General features: G+C 44.6%; 1 protein-coding gene across 19 annotated transcripts in view; it reads right to left on the bottom strand.

The window, feature by feature from the left end:
* RB1CC1 (RB1 inducible coiled-coil 1) overlaps positions 1 to 23,578 on the bottom strand; it is a 117,642-nt gene extending 94,064 nt beyond the window's left edge. For 16 of the 19 annotated variants that reach the window (XR_014236206.1, XR_014236207.1, XR_014236208.1 and 13 more), the window contains exons 1-4: positions 23,097 to 23,578; positions 4,186 to 4,306; positions 3,076 to 3,202; positions 2,735 to 2,905 (exon numbers count right to left, since the gene is read on the bottom strand). Coding sequence is in view for 16 of the 19 variants with exons in the window: in XM_082362983.1 (XP_082219109.1) it covers positions 2,735 to 2,905; positions 3,076 to 3,202; positions 4,186 to 4,256 (369 nt within the window). In the remaining 3 variants the exon portion in view is untranslated. Of the gene's footprint in view, positions 1 to 2,734; positions 2,906 to 3,075; positions 3,203 to 4,185; positions 4,307 to 5,269; positions 5,387 to 21,234; positions 21,383 to 23,096 lie in introns of those variants that run through there. The other 3 variants (XM_082362980.1, XM_082362979.1, XM_082362970.1) reach the window with 3 other exon arrangements.
* Between the last annotated feature and the right edge of the window lie 117 nt (positions 23,579 to 23,695).

Raw genomic sequence — 23,695 nt, 5'->3', positions numbered from 1 at the left:
TTAGTCTTTTGATACTCTTCTGGGTTTTTATCTATAAAAAAAAAGTATATTCTATATTTTTAGGATTCAGAGAATTCAATCTAGTCCACAAGATCTTTTTGATTATGAGAGAAATGTATTAAAATCTCCCTTAAACAAATTTTTGTGGTGAAACACACGTAAATTCTACCGTTTTAACCCATCTTCAAGTGTATGGCTCAGTACCATGAACTCATTCACGTTGCTGGGCAACCATCACCACCACCCGTATCTCCAGGACTCTTTCATCATCCCAAACTGGAACTCTGCATCCATTAAACAATTAACTCAACATTCCCCTCACTCCTCAGCCCCTGGTAACATCTGTTCTCTAGTCTGTCTCTATGAATTTGACTATTCTAGAGACCTCATATAATTGGAATGATACGCTATTTGTCCTTTCGTGTCTGGCTTATTTCACTTAGTATACTGTCTTCAAGGTTCCACCATGTTGTAGCTCGTTTCACAAATTTCCTTCCTGTTGAAGGCAGAATGATATCCCACTGTACGAATATACTGCATTTTGTGTATCCATCCACTGGACATTTGAGCTGTTTCCACCATTTGCTATGAACACTGACGTACGTCATTACATTAAAAGTTCTCCTGGGATTAATATTGTTATATTTAGCCTGTGTTGATAGGCAAATACAGATGTGGCTTGCCTTTTTCATAAATTAAATCTTTTATTATTAATTTCACTTTTTTCTGTTTAATGCTTTTAACAACCACTATCTACTAGTTCCGTGCATATCTTTCTTCTCATACTTTAGCAACCTGTTTTAGCAGTATTTCTTGTGATGGCATAGTTGTTTTGTTTTGATCGTACCATAAAATTTCTTTTAATAAGAGAAAAGTTGGCTAATTAATAACCAAATACTAGACTGTATTAATCTCACTATTTTATGTTTAGTATTCACTTTATTATTTCTATTATATCCTATCCAGATATTTGCTAGTTTAAGGAACTCCATTCCTAGCTCTTCTCTGCTACTATTTATACCCCCCTCTCTTTCCTACTTGACTTAATCCATGCCTGGATGAAACCTTTACAATTCTTTAACTTGTCACCTGGCATCACTAGATACTGCAAAGACTGTTTACTGCTACACTAATCCTCTCTCTCATTTCATCTGTTTGATTTTTAAATCTTTTTATCAAGTTTTATTTGTTCTTTTGATTTCTTACTCTAATCACTTAACAATTATACATCCTATTTGGTTAGCCTATAATTTTTATATCTAATATTACACTTTTCTATTAGCATGTAGTATCTATATTTTTCAATTAAATCAAAACTATTGCTTTTTAAGTGGCATGCAACTGTGTAACCTATCTTTATTTGTTTTATTAATTTATTTATAGACCAATAATCAGAAATCTGAAGGACTCTATTACATAAATTCAGTTTACAGAGTTTGTCTTTTTAAAAATAATTTTGCTTTCTAAAAATCATTTCCAGACTCTTTAATGTTTATTAAGCATATTCCAGAAAGATGGGGTTATTCTCTTTTTACGTTGTATCCTGTGTGAAAAATGGTATGGTTTCACAAATGTATGTACTACATTAAAACAACCTGCTGATATTTCTTTAAAAGCGCAAATATTACTACTTAATAGTTTATTTCATTATTTTTATAAAAGGTAAGTACTCTTTTTCAGTTGATTCTAAATGATAACATTTTTTTTTTATGTCTGAAAGCAAAATGTGTCCCACTACTGACAGCTTATAGCCAGTATTACAGTAAAGTACCAGCAAGTCAAAAACAAACACAAAAAAACAAAAACAAAAACAAAACATGAACCAAATGACTGGGAAGCAGCGCATGGGGACTGCAGGCAGCAACACAAGAGGTGCGTATTAGGAGGAAACCGGGCGCCCCTCCAGGACCTAAGTATGGATATGAGAGAAAGAGTCGCAATCTTAAGAGTTCTTTAAGCTCTCTGTGCCTATGTCTGCCTACTCAAACACAGGTAGTGCACTGATCAAAGCAATGCCCTAAAGTCATTATCTGCACACCATCATCTAGGAAAGAGTAAACAAACCATATTTAAGACAGTTGTTCTACTCTAAGATCTTGTAACTGTTTGCAAACATAGGATGACTAACAAAGCACACGCCTGAAATCTAAAAACCAGACAAAGTAATCACAAAATACTTTTTCAAAGTTTGTTATTTTTCATGATTTTGGCATGCTTCTTCTATAATTTAGACTACTCTGCTATTTAGATTTGAATGCTTTTTTAAAATTTTTTAATAAATTTATTTATTTTTTATTTATTAATTTTTGGCTGCATTGTGTCTTTGTTGCTGCACGGCCTTTCTCTAGTTGCGGCGAGCAGGGGCTACTCTTTGTTGCGTGCGTGGGCTTCTCACTGCGGTGGCTTCTCTTGTTGCGGAGCATGGGCTCTAGGCACATGGGCTTCAGTAGTTGTGGCGCATGGGCTTAGCTGCTCCGTGGCATGTGGGATCTTCCCGGACCAGGGCTCAAACCCGTGTCCCTGGCGTTGGCAGGCGGATTCTTAACCACTGCGCCACGAGGGAAGCCCGAGATTTGAATGCTTTTAGAAGCAATCAATTCGTTAGATCATTCGCCAATGCCTAGTAAGCTAATAATGGCCACAAAAACATTACCAAGCATGTGAATAAGACATTATTCTGTTAAATAATGCCAATTTTTAATTTTAAACTGGTATAAATAAATATTACAATTACCACTGCAAGTTGTGTCCTTGAAGCAACAGTGTGAAAAACTGCAGGCATCATAAGGGACTCTTCAACTTTTATTTCCATGTCATTTTCTGTTGAAAAGGTAGTTTTAGGAATAGCAGGTAGACGTTCAGATAAGATCATTTCCTTGTTAAAAAGAAAAATTGGATTTGTGTCCTATAGAAGTAAAAATGCAAAAAAAAAAAGAAGTAAAATGTTACAAATACTGAACGTGCACACTGCCCTCCATACACCAACCAGATACACATTCCTTGCGACCACGAGCCCCGAGCCCCTCCGTGAAGCTGGCGTGCGTGTGCACGGAAGGAAAGGCCCCGGACACCTACCGTCCCGGCGCTGTAGGTGCACACTCTCCGGTCCGCGGCCATGCACTCTCCCCCGTTGACCACCAGCACCTGGTGCTGAACAGCGATCTTGTACTTGCTGTGGACGGCGTGCTTCAGGTCTGCCACACTTTAAAGGGGGGGGCAGGGGGCCAAGACAGCAGCTATTTACATTTGCCCCATGACAACTCTCTTCATTATCCAAGTGGCACTACGTAAAAATACCTGACAGATAAATGAACTTCACTCTAAAAATTTCCCCAAAAACAGTAGCAAAAACTACAAGCTTCTTGTTTCTGCAGCTGGATTCCATAATCAACCAGCCAATCATAAATAACCAGAAGGTCAACGATCACCCGTGTGCCACACCTAAAAGTGAGTCTATGAAATGCAGGCAGCAGAAACATTTATTTTTGTCATCTTTATATAACGTAGCAAAGGAACATGCTCAAATTAGCAAGAGGTCTGTTAAAATCCTCAGAACAAAGGATGTGTGTTAAAATCTCCACATCACATTACACGAAACACATCAAGTCTACACCATATGAAAATTGCTTCCTTTTCCTAATCTTTCAAAAAACCATTCCTTTACAGGTCAAATCAGATTTTATACTAGAACTTTCAAAAAAATAATTTCATAATTCCATTAAAAAAAAAGATTAATTCAAAATTTTACTCTATCATTAACAAACAAAACAAACACTATTGACTTTATTCACATAAAATAGTAAAAACAATGACGAAAAACCACAGGACCGGTACGTGCTGGTTTATGTAGCTAGCAATAACCCCCTCAGCAGCGTCCTGTGAAACTCAGAAGAGCAACCAACTATGAAAACTTACTTCTATTTGACTGCTTTGGTTTGAAATCAGTATGTTTACTCTGAAAAATATAGTCACGCAAACAGAACAAAGCACAACTTAACAAATTTATCATTAGCACTTTAGAGGAAGACGACAACTGTATACGTAACATGCTGAGGATGAAAAAGTTAAGACTTGCCATATTGCTACTCTTATTTAATGAAGGAATAGTATTCTCAAAAATCAAATCTTTAACTTTTTACATGTACAAAATGCAAAACTGATGAGAATCAATGAAACCCAGCTCACGTTTGCACTGTAAGTTCAGTGTCAAATGTCAGGGTGGTTCCAGTGTTCACCAGAAATACATACAACTTCATGATGATTTCTCTGGATTCTGTGAGCTTATACCTCACTCTGATAACGATTACTGAAAGAAACAGACAAGAAAAGTGGTCAATTTACAAATGCAAGTACAAAGACAATTATGCTCACGTAAGACAGAGCACAGTTATACTACATAAGCAACAAAAAAACAGAATAGGTTTTGATGTCTAGAACGGCTAACTGGACAATTCAGTAAACTTGTTGCTTAAAAAACAAAAATGAACAGTAATGAGGCTAATGAGAAGCGTAACTTCTATCATAAAGAAAAATAATTTGTTCTGAGGAAGAAAAGAGGACAGTAGTTAGAACAGTTTGGTGTATATTTCACACTGTTCTCATGGACCACCTTACATTAAGAAGAAAAATTAAAATTAAAAATTTGGTCCAACATCTTCCTAACTTGGTCCAAAAGTTCTTCCCCTGCTTCTTCCTTGTAACAGTGAAAAAGTCTTAAGGTTAAACTTACTAACAGCAAATAAGAAGAGCCACCACTTGCAATAGGAGGGACAGAGTCAGTCCCTATTCCTTCCACCAGGTGCCTCTTACTCTTGAGTTCACCTCCACGCTGAGTTAGAAGCACTTCACGTAAGAAACTCTGGCCCTAACAGTCCATCACTTTGTGGAACAGCAGGAAGTGCCCAGGTCTGGAAATCAGAATATTTAAAGCAACCCTGCCATCACCTAGTTGTGCAAGTCAAAACCCCGTATATAAAATAAAGCTTCCTCATCTATAAGTAAAAGGGACAGATGTCAAGAGCTAGCGTTTTATTTTTAACAATTGGAGGTAAAAATCCCCAATATCAATGTAAGTGATGAAAGATGATGATAAATAAATTTCCAGAAACTAGTAGTTATCTTTCTTTATGCTCTCTCCACATAAGCTTAGAGCAGAATTATGAGGGAAGAAGAAAAAAGCAAATAAGGCTTTAAAATTAATGTTTCCAAAATCGCTATTTTAAATGCATTAGATCAAAACTCCGTTACGAAGGCAGGAACTGTGACTTACCGTCAGGCACTGTGAAAAGGATTTTACCACTTTTCTTAAAAAGCAGATTAAAAGTGGCTTATGTTTGCTTTGCTTGATATTGGCAACTGAATGGCATTACTGGTTAAACTCAGTGAACTGGAAAAGAAAAATGTCTGATTATAGAGAGAAATAATTCAGTGTGACTACAAAAACGGTTAAGTGCTCTTCCTTTTAACATTACCTTCTGAAAGAGTAATCTCTACTCAGCTTCTCTTCCTACCTGCACATTCACTCAACCACAAGCATATGACCTTGACCTACACCACTGCATTAAAAAGACACCAAACAAAAGTCCCCAAAGAACTCCCCAACACTGTCAAAGCGTAGAGCCATTTTTCAGTCCTTAAAATATAACGGTCCCATTACTTGTATGCTTAACTGTTTCAGTTTCTTCTTTTGTAAGACAGGAATAAAATGGTGCCCGTAGCACTGGGCCTCTGAGCCAGCGCCTCTGCTTCCCCAAGTCCCCTTGGACGTGGGTGGAGCCTGTGATCTGTTTTAACCACTGAGACTCGGCCAAGGTGATGGGGTGTCACTTACATGATGACTACTCAGGACTGTGACCTCCCTCTTACCAGCTTCCATGGAACGCGCTGTCATACGGAGAGGCCCACGTGGCAAGAAACCGAAGCCAACAGCCAGCAAGAAGCTGAGGGCATCAGTCCAACAGCCTGCAAGGAACCAGCCGGTTCCTGACAACCACAGCGAGCTCTCAGAAGCAGATCCTTCCTGCTGAGCCTCCGACAAGACCCACCCGGGCTGAGACCTTCACTGGAGTCTTGTGAGAGACCGTGAAGCAGAGGACCCCGCCAAGCCGCGCCCACAAACGTGAAATAACAGGTCTGTGCTGTTTTAAACAGCGAAGATCGTGGTAACCTCTTCCTCAGCGACAGGTGACACAGTACTAACATCACAGGGGCCCCACAGGGCAGTGCTGGGCAGGGCAAGGCCGCCTCCCCAACCCCGTCTTGGGCTCCTCCTCCTCCTCCTCCTCGCCAGCATTCGGCTGGGGCCTCACCGCCTCCCGGGGCTGCAAAACCACCACTGCTGATGACCAAACCCAGCCTGAATCGCGCCCTGGACCCAAGTTCTCTACACAAGCCCTCTCGAACCCGCTCTGCCACCTAAAACGCTCACTGTTCACGTTCGCTTCTCTCTGTTGGTGGAACCGACATTCACCCACTCTCTCACGTGCTGTCCTAGATCTTTCGTCTTCCTCACAGACCCATAAACGTCAGTAACGGTCCACGTCTGCTTGGTTCTGATGCGATATCTACGCTACCTACCCCTATTCCTGTGGCTACTGCTTTATCAAGCCCTCACTGGCTCTGGACTTTCTCAACCGGCTCCCCACCTCCTTGACCCCCCCTCCAGCATATACCCTCCCACCGCCCTCAGCGAGGCCGTTCTCAACGCCAGGTGGTCAGGCGCTTCTGCTCCCCAACACCTACCAGGGTCAGGATGACCTTTATGGCAGCGGCCACCGTTTACCAGTGTTTACTATGTCCCAGGCGACTGTTCTAAACGCTTTACTAAATGAAACGTTTTCACTGGATCCTCACAAGAATCCTTTACGGTAGAGACTATCATCATCCTCACTTTATAGACAAGGAAGCTAAGAATTAAGGGCTTCAGTAATGTCACACGTTAATGAGTGAGGACTCAAACCCAGACCGTCCAATTCCATCTTCTCGAGTCTCTAACCACGATGACAACATCCAGGAAAACAGCAGAGGCTGCGTGGCTTCTTCCTCTCCACCCTCAGCCTCCCCAGCCCTCCCCAGCCCTCCCCAGCCCTCCCCACCCCTCCCCAGCCCTCCCCAGCTTGTCGCTCCCAGATACCACCCTGCCTAACTTCCTGAACAAAACTAGCCCTGTCGAGTCTCTGAGCCTTCGTGAGGGCTGCCCCCCGGCCTAGAGCCTCCTTCCTCTGTCTGCTGCGACCACCCTCCCCCTGCCCCGCCCCCACACAGTCTTTCACAGAGGTAATCACACAGTCCTGCCATTAGCTGTGCTGACTATGTACTCCACGTGCGCTTCTACACTGCATATATTGTGATGTTTCTTTGCAGAGTTCTCACCTCTACTGAACGGCAAGCTTCTTTAAAGCAAGGACCCTGTACTCCTGGGAACTAGCTCTAAAATACCTTCTCAATAAAATGAACCATTAATCTTACACCAGTAAAGGATTATTCTATATCCTTGTGAAGACTGCTAAGAAGTCACATGCGTGGCACTGACCACAGGTTCTTTATCTCCACCAAGGATAAGTAAGGCTGCATTTCACCCACCACCAACACACTCGCCCCACTACCGATTGTGGGCGATGCAACTACCCTACAAATGCAACCCCAGTGGCTCAGCCCAACTAAACAGATACCTAACTTATACAAAGAGATATGCTCCTGTTACACTACAGAGTAGAACCAAATCTTTTAATGAATGAGGGAAAGTGACGAGGAAGCCAACAGACGGAAGTGATAAATAAAGAGCTGATTATCAGGGCATCCCAAGCTGCAGAGCTGGGTCTCTGGGTAGTAGCAATAAGCACGGTTCCCTGCCCACCCCTGTGGGGCTTGTAGTGTGAGAGAAAAACATGTGAAAAATCACTGGAAGTTGAAATGAGAATTTCATAGCAGAGCATTATCCAGTGTGTCTTGACTTATCTAAATTACCTGTCCATCACTTAATAATCATCCTTCCACACCATTACAAATACTTCATAAACATCAATATTGATGGCCAAAAAGCATTCCAACCTGTGAATTCACCACAGTCTATTTACTATCTCCAGGGTTTTGTCTTTTAATCTCACAGGTACACATTTTTTCTTATGCTTAGGATTATTCCCATAGAGTAGATTCCTAGAAGTAAAATCGCTGGGTCAAAGCACTCAAAGATTTTAAGGCTGTTAGGCTTGCTTCTCTTACCAATTTATGCTCCTCAGGCAACGCACCCAGTCAACAAGGTCGTTGTATCCTTGCCATCAACCTATTTTCAAATGCTTGCTAATATTATTTCATTATTTTATATGTAAACCCTGTCTCTGATTATTTGTGAGTTTGACTTCATTCACGCATAGGTTGCCTACTACGTACCATGACTATGTTAGACGTGGGATGTAACAGTAAATAAGACCAGCACAGTCCCAGAACTTCTGTGAACCTCAATTACCAGAAAAAATGGAAGCTCATCTTATCCAGTGAGCTTAAAAATTAAGCAACACGATATATATATAAACATCCAATGCAATGCCTAAGACAAGCACTCGAGAAACGTACTCAGCATACGCAGATTCTGTACGTTCAAGGGCTGAGCATTGAAGATATAAAGACAATGGAAAAAAACGTAACATCTGCCACCAGGAAAAGTAGGCAGAATGACCATAATCGCAATACTGTCTAAGAAGTGTGTAGAGGGTGATAGGGAAACACGAAAGGCACTCAGATTGACAAGAAAAGAGTAGCCAGAGGGTGCATCCCGAGAAAAAGGATGCAGACCTGAGCTGTTATAAGAGAGGAAACTAGAGATTAAGCAGAGGATCACATGACTGCAGTCAATGAAGGTTTCATGGATAAAGGGGCGAATTAGTTAAAAAATGTCAGTGAACTGGGCTTCCCTGGTGGCGCAGTGGTTGAGAATCTGCCTGCCAATACAGGGCACACGGGTTCGAGCCCTGGTCTGGGAAGATCCCACATGCCGCGGAGCAACTAGGCCCGTGAGCCACAACTACTGAGCCTGCGCGTCTGGAGCCTGTGCTCTGCAACAAGAGAGGCTGCGATAGTGAGAGGCCTGCGCACCGCAATGAAGAGTGGCCCCCGCTCGCCGCAACTAGAGAAAGCCCTCGCACAGAAACAAAGACCCAACACAGCCAAAAATAAATATAAAAATAAATTAAAAAAAAAAAATGTCAGTGAATGCACAAACTTTATCTTACAGGTGAAGAGGAGCCATCTTGTTTCACGACAGATTATGCAGCTGAAGTATGTGACAAAAACAGAAGTATAATAACACTGGTGGCGGAGATGATTCATTCTTTCACTCACTCATTCATTCATTCATCCAAATCCAACCAACGCCTACAAACTTATGTGCCAGGACTGGGAATTCTGTGAACAGAACAGATACGGTCTTTGCCCTGATGGAGTCCACCGCCTTGAGGGAGAAAAAGGCATCAAGCAAGAAGAAAGCAAACATGATGTAAGTTGTGATGATTACAATGAACGAAGAGTGGGCAGGAAGGAGGACCTACTTTAGGTTGGGGTGATGGCAGCAGGCCTCTGTGTGGGTCCATTTAGACAGGGTCGCAGTGGGTGAGAGGAAGCCTGTCTTGGGAAGGTGGGGAAAGCACCACAGGAAGACACAGCATTTCTCTGAGACTAAACATAAAGTCTATAATAATCACTATATTATTCTAAGTTTTCTTTTTTTGTTTCCTTTTCAACATTATTTATCTTTTTTGTTTTGATATAGTTTCACACATAAGAAAAAAGCTAATGAAAATAGTACAAAAACCTCCCTTCTGCCCTTTGCCCAGGTTCACCCACTGTGCTCCACTGTTTCACCCTTTGCACCAGTTCATGCTACGCGCACGGTTTTCTTTCCTTCTTCCTCTCTCTCTTTAGATACATACAAATATTAGATACGTTTTTTCTGAACTATGAGAGTAATCTGAAGACAGAATAGAATGTCTCTTTACCCATAAATATTTCAGAATGTGTATTTCCTAACAGCAAGGATTTTCTTCTACATAATCAAAGTACATTTATCAAATCACTGATCACTACTGTTTATCTAATCCACAGTCAATATTCAAATTACTGCCCCAATAATATTCTTTAAAGTTTTTTTCTCCCAATACAAGATCCAACTCAGGACCATATGCGGCATTTAGCTGTAAAATCTATTTAATCTCCTTCAATCTGGAACACTCCATCTTTCCTTTTCCTTTTCACGACCTCACTCTCAGTCAATCAGGAGCATCAGAGATTAGCGACGACCTCAGTGTCGCCGCCCTCCTCCACAATACCTGCAGCAAATGAGAGAAACTCTGACAAGCTGCAGCAGCTCCTGTGTCCTTCAAACAAACACCAGTCTTCTCTGGGTGCTCACCCAAAGCCGCAGCTCAACCTGTGACCCGCAGTCGTTCACAACGCCGACAAAAACCTGAACAAAACTTATCTGAGACTGAGTCGGTCTGCACACCTGATGAGCCATGCAGCCAATTTCAAGGATAGTTTTGACGTCAGTGGCTCCGGAACTCAGCAGAACTCCACTCCACCGTATCGGCACACTTGGCCCCATCGCTGTGCGTTCAGCTCATTTCAACAGCTCCGAAGCCCACCCGCCCTGATAGGATGTCCCATGTTTTCATCCCCTGACTACGGTTTGCAGCCATCAAACCGGCAGCGTGAACCAGAGCCCCCTTCCGAATCTTCACTCCGCATTCTCGCCGTCAGCCCGCACCAAGGGCCTCCCCTGAAGAGCGTGCAGAAAACCCAGCTGGTGGGGTCAGTCCCCGTTTCCGGGGTCCAAGCACGGAGGGTCTGCGTGCAAACGTCAGGCTGCTGGCTGCCAGGACCACAGATGCCGTCTATCCCACCGTCCTGAGGAGACGGCAGGTGAAATGGTCGCCGCTAGCACTTATGGAGCGAGGCACCGCGTGCCGGTCATTACGCTCAGCGTCCCTTCCCTCGCTTCTCACAACGTGTACGGCATCTAGAGTATTACTGCCCCCCTCCGCAAATGAACAAAAAGACTCAGAGGTTCCTCAACTTGCCGAAGGCAGAAACTTAGTAAATAAATGTTCCAGGGCCTTGAACCCAGGTCAACGAATAACATTCATTCAATAAAACTTCACCTGAGGCTCTAGTACATCCTAGGCATTTTCTTGGTTTTGGGAATAAAGAGAAAACAATATGATAAAATTGCCTTCTCTCATAAAGCCTACATCCTAGTGGGCAACATGAAAATTTTATATCTAAACACAAACTCCATGATACCTACTTTCAGAAAGAATAGCAAAAGAAGAAGAAGAAGAAAAAAAAAAAGCACATTATTTTTAAGTAAAAGCAATTCCAACATGTACGCTCGCTCTTTTCTGTTTTATTCCTTCAAGTGTGCGTAGAGCTGGGAAACATGGCATCAGTCCCGATTCCCAGAGGAAATGGGGAATAAAGACGTGTGTCTGGCCTCCAGGAGCAGCCAGAGACTAAAGGCCAGCCACGGGACGCTAGGTGATGAAGCCCCAGTTACAACTCTGCCCAACGACTCGGGTAAGCCGCACGGCGCCACACTCTGTGCTGCGGCAGAGAGGGCAGCACGGAGCCTCCCTCGACCCCGTGGAGGGCACCACCAGAGCTCAGCACCTGGAGCCCTTCCAGACTCCCCTCCGTGCGGATCTGCCTCTGGCTGCTTTTCATCTTAATGTGCATCCTTTCACTGTAAAAGAACTGTAATCATAAGCACAGCACTTTCCTGAATTCTGTGAGCTTGGGGAACGCCTGACTTTGCAGTCAGCTGGTCCGAAGTGAGGGTGGTCCTGGGCACCACCAAACCTGTGGCTGGTATCCCAAGTGAGAGCGGTCTTGTGAGGACCACTCCATCTAAGTCCAGCTTCGACTAAACCAATGCACAGGGCTTCCCTGGTGGCGCAGTGGTTAAGAATCCGCCTGCCAATGCAGGGGACACGGGTTCGAGCCCTGGTCTGGGAAGATCCCACATGCCGTGGAGCAAGTAAGCCCATGCGCCACAACTACTGAGCCCATGTGCCACAACTACTGAGCCCACGCGCCTAGAGCCCGCGAGCCACAACTACTGAGGCCCACACACCTAGAGCCCATGCTCCGCAACAAGAGAAGCCACCGCAGTGAGAAGCCCGCGCACCACAAGGAAGAGCAGCCCCCGCTCGCCGCAACTAGAGAAAGCCCGCGCGCAGCAATGAAGACCCAGCGAAGCCAAAAATAAATAAATTAATTAATTAACTAAAAAAAAAAGAATTACGATTCCTCTTTTTGGATGATAATAGCATTCTGGTTATAAAATATTAGTTGTAAAAAACAATTAGTTCTAAAAAAATTCATGTGTAAAATGACAGTTGAGATGTTCTAAAATAGTCTAGCAAAAACAAATGAAAGAAGGAAGGAAGAGAGGGAGGGAGGAGAGAGTTTAGCTAGACAGGGGGATAAATAAGATCAGCAAAATACTGGTAATTACTAAAGCACACAAGACATTCAGCATTCATATATTATAGGTGGGAATCTACTATAAATAATTATGACCTTCCTGAAAAGCAACCAGTGTTCCTGGGATAGGTAAGTAAAACTTTAATAAACACACACCTCTCTCATCTCAAAAGCAGAGATAATACCTACCTTGCAGAGCTATCGGGGGCATATCTGTTCTTCAAATTTTACAAGATCAAAGTAGTGAGACAAGGGGAAGTGAGGGGGGGAAACATACATGAAGCAAGATTGGCCATGTGGTAACTACTGAACAAAATGACACATATGCCTGTGCGAGGGTTACACGCACACCAGAAATTATGAACCTGATCTCCCACCGTTCATGCTGGACAAAAACTTAATTCCCCCCACACATTTTGGTCATCCTTTCTCACGCTGATGGATACAAGTCACTGAAACACTTTTGGAGCAGCCTTTCACTGTGGTAAGACAGAGCTAAGAAATTTTCTTTTCCATAATTTCTCGAAGGCAGTCTTCATCCCACTTTCAAGTAAGTCTGGACCCAGCATCTCCTATCAGCTCTCAGCATATCATATTTGCAGCCAATCCATGAAAATTAGCAAAATATACAAATAATGCCTGTACAGAGGGACTCTGTGGCCACTGTGTCCACGGCAAGGCAAAAACATTATGCTTCACTGCCTAGAAGCAACAGTAACAACTGCCAGTGCAACGAAAATCATAACTTCCTACAAGTAAGCATGAACATACAGGAACATACAAACCAGACTTCCATTGTGCACCAACACCTGATCGATGTACAGTATAAAGGTCAATCCAGGCTTTCTTATTCTCAAACTACAGACAAGAAAAATGAAATTACTTCTGAGTTAAGAGTTCCCGTTCCCCAAAGCTGTCACTGCCCTGAGAGGAAAGACGCCCTGGACGACACCCACAGGGCCGACCTACTCGAGGGAGGTTCTATACAGTAAATTTTGTGTACATGGAAACAGACAAAACTGAGTCTCTGTCCTGAAGTGTGTACGATCTTGCGGGGGTAACAAGATGTAACTAACAATTCAAAGAGCCAGATGTGAAATAAACAGTAAACGAGAAAGATGTCCCGTGACTCTCACGCAAGCACTCTGTCCCAGTCCAAGCCAAGGCGTATCACAGAGACCCCTGCTTTTCCACCACCTGCATTTCCTCATAAAGCTGACTGATCTCAAGTTCTCTCTCCTTTACCTTAGCTCCTCTAAGACTAAAGTCCTTTAAAACAATCTATTTCTATCTTGAGCTGTTACTTCAACCTTGTATTACTAATTTTTAGGTGGTCATGTCACTCACTGCTTCACAGCAAGGTAAGTTTGTTTGGTAGAGGAAAGGTTTTATTTCTACATTTAATTTTATTTTTTTCATAATCTGCAGACTGGACACAATAAAAAGGGAATGGAAATAGGAATCTGTATGTGAGCGAAATAAAAGCTCTGGTCAGATTCTAACTGAAAAGTATGGGTTATAAAGTTAAATGTTCTAAAAAGGGTAACAGACTGAACAAAATATATTTATTCATGCTAATATTTTAAATTATTTTAAAAGAAATGTCGTAAGACCTATATAAAGACCAATCTTGTTTAATCTAAATCAAAGTTATAAAATTTTACTGAGTTACATCTTCTCCAGCCAATCAATGAGCCACATGGCTTCACTGTCAAGTAAACAGAGTTAAAAACACAAAAAACCTCAACGTCCTCATCAGTGCACATCCATCTAAATTTCCATTTCCTAACCTGTCAAGTAGGGATATTAGCAATACCTGCCTCATACCGCTTTTGTGGAAAACAAGTAAAATAATCCCCGCAAAAGAGCACATTCAGCACACTGCCAACTCCACAGTAAATACTCCAAAATGCTGCCCAGGGACAGGAAATATCTTGTGACATAACACAAAGTACTTAAGATTATCTGTTGAGTGAATAGGTCCTCACTAACAAAAACTCCACTACTAGCCGTAAGTAAATGACAAAGCAGAGTTCAAATAGTAACTGAGAGAGATCACACCCAAGTAGCTAATTTTTGGTAGTTTCTTTAGCAGCCAACATATTCCTAGGTTCCTTAATAAAAAACCAAAACAGTAATAATCACCTCTACCTTAAACATATCCTCCTCTTTATAACTACCGCTCCTACCCACCTCTTTGGTTTTACCAGTGGTGATCAGTTTGGTTTAACATGTCTTATGTGAAGAAGTATTCCCTGGCGCAGACCTAACAGCCCCAAGTCTGTGCGCCCCTCTGTCCACTTTACTCCCAGGAAGCGATCTAACTCAGCGCTACTACTGCACACCTGGGCCAACAGCCTAGCTCAGCTCCTTCTACCCGCAGTGGTCATGTCAAAGCCATCTTGGAGAACATCACCAATTACGCAATCTTAGGTCTCATTTGAATGTCACTGTACTTCTCCCCAAACTAAAAACGCTTGATAACATCTACTCAGTCATCTAAATTCCTTGGACTGACACTCCAGCATCGCATTTCTACAGCTCGCTACATAGAGCTGCACGCCGTTTACGCTGACCTCCTGAACAGGGAGGAATAAGCTTCACCTTTCGTGCCCTTGGTCCTATCATTTCATTGCCTCCATTTTGTAAGCAAAGAGGTCACAGACATCCTTCCTTACATGCAATTAATTATAAAGTACCAACACAGAAGCCAACTGCTGCTGAAGGAATTAGAAACTAACTTTATGTGCCTCATATAAAATATAAGCTTAGTTCATAATGTAACATTACTTTCCACCAGTCAAGATTTTCTAAAATTTGGCATGTTCATTTTTTATATAAACTTTTTCTTAATTTCTACAAAATGAAATCATACTCAATATTACACAAGTTAACACAACGCAATTCTAAATTAAAACCAAAGGGTCAGGGGCTTCCCTGGTAGCGCAGTGGGTAAGAATCCGCCTGCCAATGCAGGGGACATGGGTTCAATCCCTGGTCCGGGAAGATCCCACATGCCGCGGAGCAACTAAGCCCGTGAGCCACAACTACTGAGCCTGCGGGTTATAGCCCGCAAGCCACAACTACCGAACCCACGTGCCACAACTACTGAGCCCACGTGCCACAACTACTGAAGCCCGCACGCCTACAGCCCGGGCTCCGCAACAAGAGAAGCCACTGCAGTGAGAAGCCCGCACGCTACAACGAAGAGTAGCCCCCGCTCGCCGCAACTAGAGAAAGCCTGCACGCAGCAATGAAGACCCAATGCAGCCAAAAATAAAAATAACTTTTTTTTAAAAAAGAAAGAAAATAAGCCCATATTAGATTTTTAAAAAAATCAAATGATTAGTAACTCAACCACTAACACAAAATTTTCTTAAAATTATGTGGCCCTTTGCATAAACACTGTCTTTAGTTTCTATCAGTTGAGAATATAACTTACCAGCCTGCTGTACATATATTGAGACATTGTAGGAAAGAACATTGATCAAAACACATCAGACATACTGTAACAGCAATTAAAACTAGGATTCTGGCCCATTAATAGATAACACATGGAACAGAAGAGATTCAAACATATCTTTAAACACATACACATAGACACACAATAGGAAAAATCCAAACTGCGAGAAAGTAAAAACTGTTCAAAGTCTTATTCTAAATGGTTATCCACAGCATGCTGAAAAACAAAGTCTATTTAAATCCCGTTTTTACACTTCAGATTACCATCCATTAATGATTAACGAATAAAACTGCTGACAAGGTAACAGTGAGCACACTGGCACAGTTCTGACAAGAATATAAATTGGTGTAACTTTTAAGGAGATTTAATCTGGCGATATGCACCAAAATTTAAAATGTGCAAAGCAGAAATTCCACTTCTTGAAAGGTATCGGAAGCAGGTACCCAGGCAAGTGTACAAAGGTATATATTCAATGATTTCCATTACACTGTTATTAACAATTAAACATCAGAACAATGACTATCACAGGTGCCGGTCAAATAAATTACAGTGCAACTATATAATGTGACATTACTCAGACATTTAAAAATGTTCATTAGATCTAGACCCATCGATTAGTGATATATCTATCATTTCGTTACAGAAAGCAAGTTACAGAATATATCATGTGATTCTGTTTGTGGATTTTATTTTTATTTTATTAACTAATACTGAGGGATATATACACAGACACAAGCATTAAAAAAGTTTGGAACAACTTAACATCAATGTTTTTAACAAAGGCTATCTCTGGACGCAGGACTTTCATGCTCTCTGGTGTCCTTAAAATCACATTTATAATCTGGGGTTAAAAATACTTGCTTCCATTTTGAAAAAGAAAAAAAGACAACACTCTACACATTCCAAAGAAATAAAGGACCTGAAGATACTGCCCTAGAAGAGCTGGTGCAGCTAAGAGACAAGACAACCCTCCCCACCTGCTGGTCCCAGGCTGGCCCCCAGTCGGGGCCCCAGGGAGACCCACCCTGCTTACTCTGCACACTTCCCTAGATGGCCATTCAAGTTTCATTCACTGTCTTGATGTGCACATAAGAGGGAGAAGAGAACTGTGAAAAGAACGTGAGATCACGGGTCAGAAGACCTATATGCAAGTCCTGTCCCCACCACCGACTGTGTGATGCTGATGGACCTCAACTAACCTGAATTATTCTGATACAAAAAGGAAGGAGACTTCCCAACTCACAGGTTGTGAGAATGTCGAGAAGAAACTACACATATACAGGAGGGTTATGCAAACCGAGGGCAAGACAGTGAACTCTCCCAAACCTCTGTCCTCAGCTCAGGACCAGCGCCCGGCCGCTGCTGTCTCCAGTCAGAGACCACACTGTTCCTCAAACTCAGCACATCTACATCTCAACTCAGTGCTTTTCCTTTAAAGCTATTCCCTAAGTGCTTTTGTGAACAAAACGATGGTTCTGCCACCCAAGACTTCAGTTACTTCTGTCTAAACCCTATCCCTTTTTCCCTTTATAATCCAACCCCTCATTTTCCAACGACATAATCCTTCTTTTAGAGCCTGGAAGCTCTCCTCATCCTGCTCCAGCCCTTCCTGAACACGCCCTCCACTTACAACCACTGCGGGCAAAGCCGCCTCGCCCCTCCACCCGGAGCCCCACTGCTGCCAGAGCAGCTAGCACACCAGCGGCCACCGTGCCCTGACACCTGTGACCTGGGTGCAGGACCCGGTTCGGTGCACAGACAGTCTCCCTGAGCTTCGTCTTCTGCCTGCCGCGTCAAACGTGTGAATCCACCAGCTCTGGCCTAAAGCTAGATTAGCATTAAAATGGCAAGAGTCACCTGTATTTGAGTGCCAACTCTCCCACTCTCAGTGAACCTCTGCACATCAGTTTATGAACTGAAATCATACCTTCTGCAGAGTGTATGAGAGGGAAAGCAAAAATGCATTTCAGATTATGGTGTAAGAAATATAATAAAAGCTTCTAACATGGAGCCAATTGTAATTTTAAGTAATCTTCAACATTCTAGGACTTCATTATCAACCCCAGTTTGTCTTTCTTAAAAGTATCTCCAGCTACTCTCCTACACGAAACCCACACTCTCACTTTATCTATACATAGTCTTACCAGATAAAATACTCGCCCCATTTCGGCTCATCTGAACTTTACTCATCCAACTGTGGTCAAAAGCCCTTCTGGGTACTTCCCTGGTGGTCCCGTGGTAAAAAAAAATCCACCTTGCAATGCAGAGGACGCGGGTTCGATCCCTGGTAACAAAGATCCCACATGCCGTGGGGCAACTAAGCCCATTGTGTCACAACTACTGAGCCCGCGTGCCGCAAACTACAGAGCCCACGCGCCACAACCAGAGAGAGAAAACCTGCAGGCCGCAACTAGAGAGAAGCCCGTGCACTACAACTAAGACCTGAGGCAGCCAAAAATAAATAAATAATTTTTAAAAAATCTTTAAAAAAAAAAAAAGCCCTTCTGGGAAGTCTTCCCTAGTCACAGGTGGCCCACAGTCTTCCCTTCCCTGCCTTGAACTTACAGAGCTCTTCACTAACTATCAAGTGGTGTGAATTATCTTATTGCAGGGGGGGATAATCTCCCATCATGAAAGGACATCTGTTTCTTCTGGATCCTCCTGGGATAAAGTCAGCTATAAATGAAGGGGAAAGGAGAGACGTATTTTTAAAAATACTGATTCCACTGCATTTATTCCCAGACATACAGGTGTTACAATTGTACTTTCACGCCCATAAAAAAAGAAAGCATCCCTCATACTCACAAAAAAGTGTCTATCATTTATCATTGGAGATTAATTTGTAATTTCCTCTTTGAGAGATTTTACCACCACAATGATCAGGTCAGTCACTCCAGCTTACTGTCAACCGGTCTAATCCATTCAAAACTCAGAATCAGCTTCCCTACTTGGGGAGACCAAGGGGAAAGCCCCAGACAACAACTCTGCCCTCCCAAACTGAACACAGCCAGTCATTATTCACCCTACTTTTACTGAACAACCGACATAAGCCAGACACTATGCCAGGTGCTGGGAGTACACAGACCCGCAAGTTGCTTTCAAGTCTAGCAGAACACAGGAAATGTGCATGACGCCCGACAAGGTGGACCAAAAGCTTCATGAAGAACAAGGATTAGGGAAACTCCTGATCTGCAATTGTGCAAACTGTAATTCAGCAGGTGGACCTCAGTGAGGGCCACGGGTTCTACATCAATGAAACTAGTAACGTTCACCACAAATGGAGTTGTCCGCGTTACCCAGGGACTGCAAACTGGGCTTCAACCTCTCCAGATCAGATTTATTCCCATCTGATCCTCCTCTTTCTCTGCCAAGAAGAGAAGAAAAGAAAAAGAGAAAAAGAAGGAAAGAAGAGTAGGTCAGCCATCTTCCTTACACTCCCCGAGAGAGAACCTTTCCATAAAGGTCCAGGGCGTCCTAAATGAATGCCTTGCCTGCAACTTGACAGGCCACCTGATCGAAGGGCAGCACGACAGACAGGAACGGAGGCAAGAGGCATACTCTCAGCAGCGTGGAGGAGGTCCTTCGGGTTTTTCCTACGTGTACACGAAGTACATGCCTCTGTGTGGACAGTCTGGTTTCTCAAAACTGAGATAACATCACGCATACGTGCAATTTGTTTGAGTTGAATAATATAATATCATGGGAATCTTTCCATACCAGTACATATAAATATAAATGTATTACACACCGTGGTGTCCTGACACTCAAAAAAACTGCGTAAAACACATGACTTAAAGATAATTTGGAATTGGAAATATTAGTAAATACACAGTCTAAAAAATTAGTCCCGATAGAGAGTATCATTCGATTTCATCCTTAATACATTTAAAAAATTTTCATGTGTCATTTGATAGATTCTCAGAATAACCATTAAAATGAATTTAAGTCAGTCTGCTACAAAATAGCTCTCCGGCCTCCAAATACCCACCATGGAAGCCACAACCGTTTTTTCTGTATTAGTGTCGTCGTGATGATGTTAAATCCAGGGCTGTGCGTAGTACAATTCTGAAACATCAAGATCGACTTATGACACCTTCTTTAAAAACGAATTGTTTCTTTTTTAAACTCTGAAGTCTCATACAATAGTATCTACAGCAAAATTTTCTAGTTCTATGCTTCATTTTATAATAGATACTAAGAGTAAAGAAATGGAACCAAAACTATCTTTTACAGCAAATGTTGAATTAGTTTCATTCTATTAAACCAAGACTATATGTAAATATACAGCAATATCAGAAAAGGATGTGCACATCTGGAATTTGCAGTATAATGGCTAAAACAGCCATGGAAACGTGAACAGGTACTGTACTGATGCGACTAACATTTCGATATTCTGCTGGTTACTAACCAGTTATGTGCGGCACATGAAGGAAAACATGATGCAAATAGTCCTGAACCAGCAACCGAAGGAGGGGGAGTCACCATTATTTCGTCTCTTAGCGTAATTACAAGCCAATAAAATATGAGAATTCGAGAGAGAGCAAAATCGGGAGAGGGGGGCGGTTGCGGGGAGACACTGCGTAACCCTCTGGGTCCCCACTGGACGGCTGTGAAAAGCAGACACTAACCGACGCAGGAAGGGACCCTTGCAGCGCTCCAGCACCGTACCTGCAGAGAGATTTAACCGAACAGCAACTTCACCGAGCCATGGAAGAAAGGCCCCCTCCCAGGGCCCCGCACAAGGGGTCCAGGCTACAGACAAATTAGCCTCACTAGGTCCCCAATATGGAAGAATCAGAGTCACGTAATAATGAGAACGAGCATCCTTTTCATCACTACGTAGAGGCGGCAAGTGCGGAATCTTCAACCCAGCACTCCACTGTCTGCTCCGCCAGCACTGTGTCTGCTTCAGCATCTCAGAGCACTCTGCGTTTGCGATTTATCTTCCTGAAAACTTCCGGTGTTTCACCATTTCCTACAACCTTGTATACAAAGCTTACATATAAAGTTCCTTTTGTTCACTGCTCGTGTTGCTGGAGCTAACTGGGTCCTGCTGGGGTTTAACATTTCAAGAGCAAAGGAATGACTCTCAGCCCAAGCTGCTTCCCAGCTCTGCCAGGTTTACTGAACAAACCTCTGTGCCTTTGCACGTGGGGCTTAGAGTACGCTACTCTCCTTACTCAGAGCCCCGAAACCTGAGTATCTGTAGAGCCTCTGCTGTCACCACAGGCTCCTACTAGCCTCCCCTCACTCGTCCCACCCACCTCAGCAACCTTCCCCCCTTTCCCCGTACACGCCCAGGTCCTCAGAGCCTTTGCAGTTACAATTCCTTCTTTCCCCAGACAGTCTCACAGTCAGCTTCCTCACTTCTCCTGGGTCTTTCCTTCAGATTTCCAATTAATGCTTAAATAGTGATTGACTGTATACAGGACTTCAATTTTCTTTCTTTTTAAAAGGCAAAAACAATATCGAACAACATTCCCGTATTCCTTGCAGTAACTGGTTCAACTGTCTGCCTCGGTAAGAAAAGAATAACCATCTAAATGAGTGTGCGTGGAAAGGGGCTGCTAGATTTTTACCTGAGTTGTCTGAGCCAGTATTTTCTGAACACAGAAAGCTTAACTGGGGTTACAGACAGCATTACCTGAATGAGAAAATTTCACTACCCACTACTGTTTTTGAAGGGTTAGATACAGCTGCAAAGTAAAGCATAGGGCAGGTGTTCAAACATTTGCTTGAATGCATGAGAATTAAAGACAGTCTCAAAATCAGAGGCTAAATAAAAGCTCCTCAAGCTTACATAATAAAAATTTTAAGTTCAGAAGTGTGGCTTTTCAAAAACAAAGGTCTTGGGCCCTCTGCCCTCCTGACTTAGTGAACTTCATTTGCTAGGAGTCAAATCTGCCATGTGTTCCGACCCTGTGCTTGTCGGCAAGGGCCAAAAGACACTGTCCTCAGAGACAAGAGTTTCGCCTCCTCGCCTTCCCTGTCATCCAACATCACCATATGAGAATCAGGCCCCAAACTAATCCTAACTGTGACTAACATAAAAGGTTCCAAACAGACGAAATAAAATTACTTTTTAAAACCGTGGTCTGACTCCATGTCCGATGTCCATCAACAGGCATTTGCCAACACAAACATTTATCAACAGAAAGCATCTCTTTTCTAAACCTCTAGGTTTCAAACACAATATTAAACACGAAAATGTTGCTGAGAAAATGTGTTCATCCAGACCATATTCTGTTGTGGCAACATTAAAAACAGAAAGGAAAAAGAGGTCTTCACGTCGCCAGCAAGGGTCTCCTTCCGGATCAAGTCAGCCACCTTCCTCAGGGGACCCCGGCTGCTCCTCATAGTAACGTCAGGGTCGGAAGGGCGCTGCTTACATCAAATACGGACATACAACAGCGAGATGCTTCAGCAAACAGGCTGTCTGCTTAAACTGAGTACCCAGCTCCTAAGCGACTCACCTTCCCACCCGCGGGAGAAAGCACACAAGCACCACCCACACACGAAAACCTAGAAACTATACAAAACGGCGGTTAGGCCCTGCTCCTGCGGCCCAAATCATTGCTCCCTGCCTGGCGGACGCTCCTCTCCGGCTCCGGGTCTCGCAGCAACGCGCCTCTTTATCAACAGCGGGCACCTGCGCCGGCCCAGGGCCCCGCGGGGCGACTACACTTCAGACGGAGGGGACGCGGGCACGAAACCATCTACAACGAACGCAGCGCGCGCGGCAGGCGGTGGGAGGCACGGCGGCGATGACCCACCCACGAGGGCCGTCCGGCTCCGGCCGCGGAAGCTGTGAAACCCGCACCCGCGCCCCGTCCCGCGCCCGCCCGCGGGGCGGCGGAGGCTGAGTCATTCCCAGGAGTAACTTTATCCACACGGTGCCCTCGGGGGAGCCTCGCGCTCCGCCGCGGGACGGAGCCGCGTCTGGGACCCTCGCCCCGTCCGGCCTCCGAGCCTGACACCTCGGGGCCCAGCCCGGCGGCGGCGGCGAGGGTGCGTCCCTGGGCCCCGGCGCTCCCGACGCCGGCGGGAGGCACCGGGAGGCCGGAGCTGCACAGGCCTCCGCGGAGCCGCCCGCCCCCGCCTCCCCCGCCCGGGCACCCGCTCCCTGGGCCGCGCCCGAAGGGCAGGACGCCGCACTTACCGGGCAGAGCCTCCTCCTCCTCCGGCGGCAGCAGCAGGGCCCGCGGCTCCCGGCACCATCTTCCGCCGCCGCCTCGTCCTCGGCGGCTGCTACCAACCGTCCATCGGTGCCGCCAACCGACACAACCGCCGCGGCCGGGGCCGCCGCCTCCGGGCGGCGGGGACGGGCAGGCCCCTCGGCTCTGGGTCGGGGGCCGGGGGAGGGCGGGCCGCGGCCGGTTAGAGCCGAGGGGCCGGGCGACGGGGAGCCGAGGCAGCGCCGGGCTCGGCAGGGCCGCGGACACGGCCGCCGCGGGTTTGTTATTGTCGACTCCGGCCCTTCCTGCGCGGGGCACGCCGGGAAGCGGGCGGGGGAGGGGCGGCGCGGCGGGCGCAGGGCGGCTCCGCGCAGGTCCGGAAGTCGGCGGGCCGCCGGGAAGGGTCGGCCCCGGCTCCGCGTGGTGCTGTTGCCTGTGCTGGTGCTGCCCAGCCCGGGGCCCTGGCGTCCTAGCGTGACCCGGGAGACTCCGCTGGGCGGCCCGGGGCGGTGCCGGCCGCTGTCCGGGCGCCACTGCCCCAAGGTGAGCCTGACCTTCTCCGCTCCAGCGGGTGGGCCTGCGC

This window comes from Balaenoptera borealis (genome assembly GCF_965194805.1).
Source record: "Balaenoptera borealis genome assembly, chromosome: 17".
Classification (NCBI taxonomy): Eukaryota; Metazoa; Chordata; class Mammalia; order Artiodactyla; family Balaenopteridae; genus Balaenoptera; species Balaenoptera borealis.
Note: the sequence above shows the minus strand (reverse complement) of the source record. Positions and strands in the feature narration are given on the sequence as shown.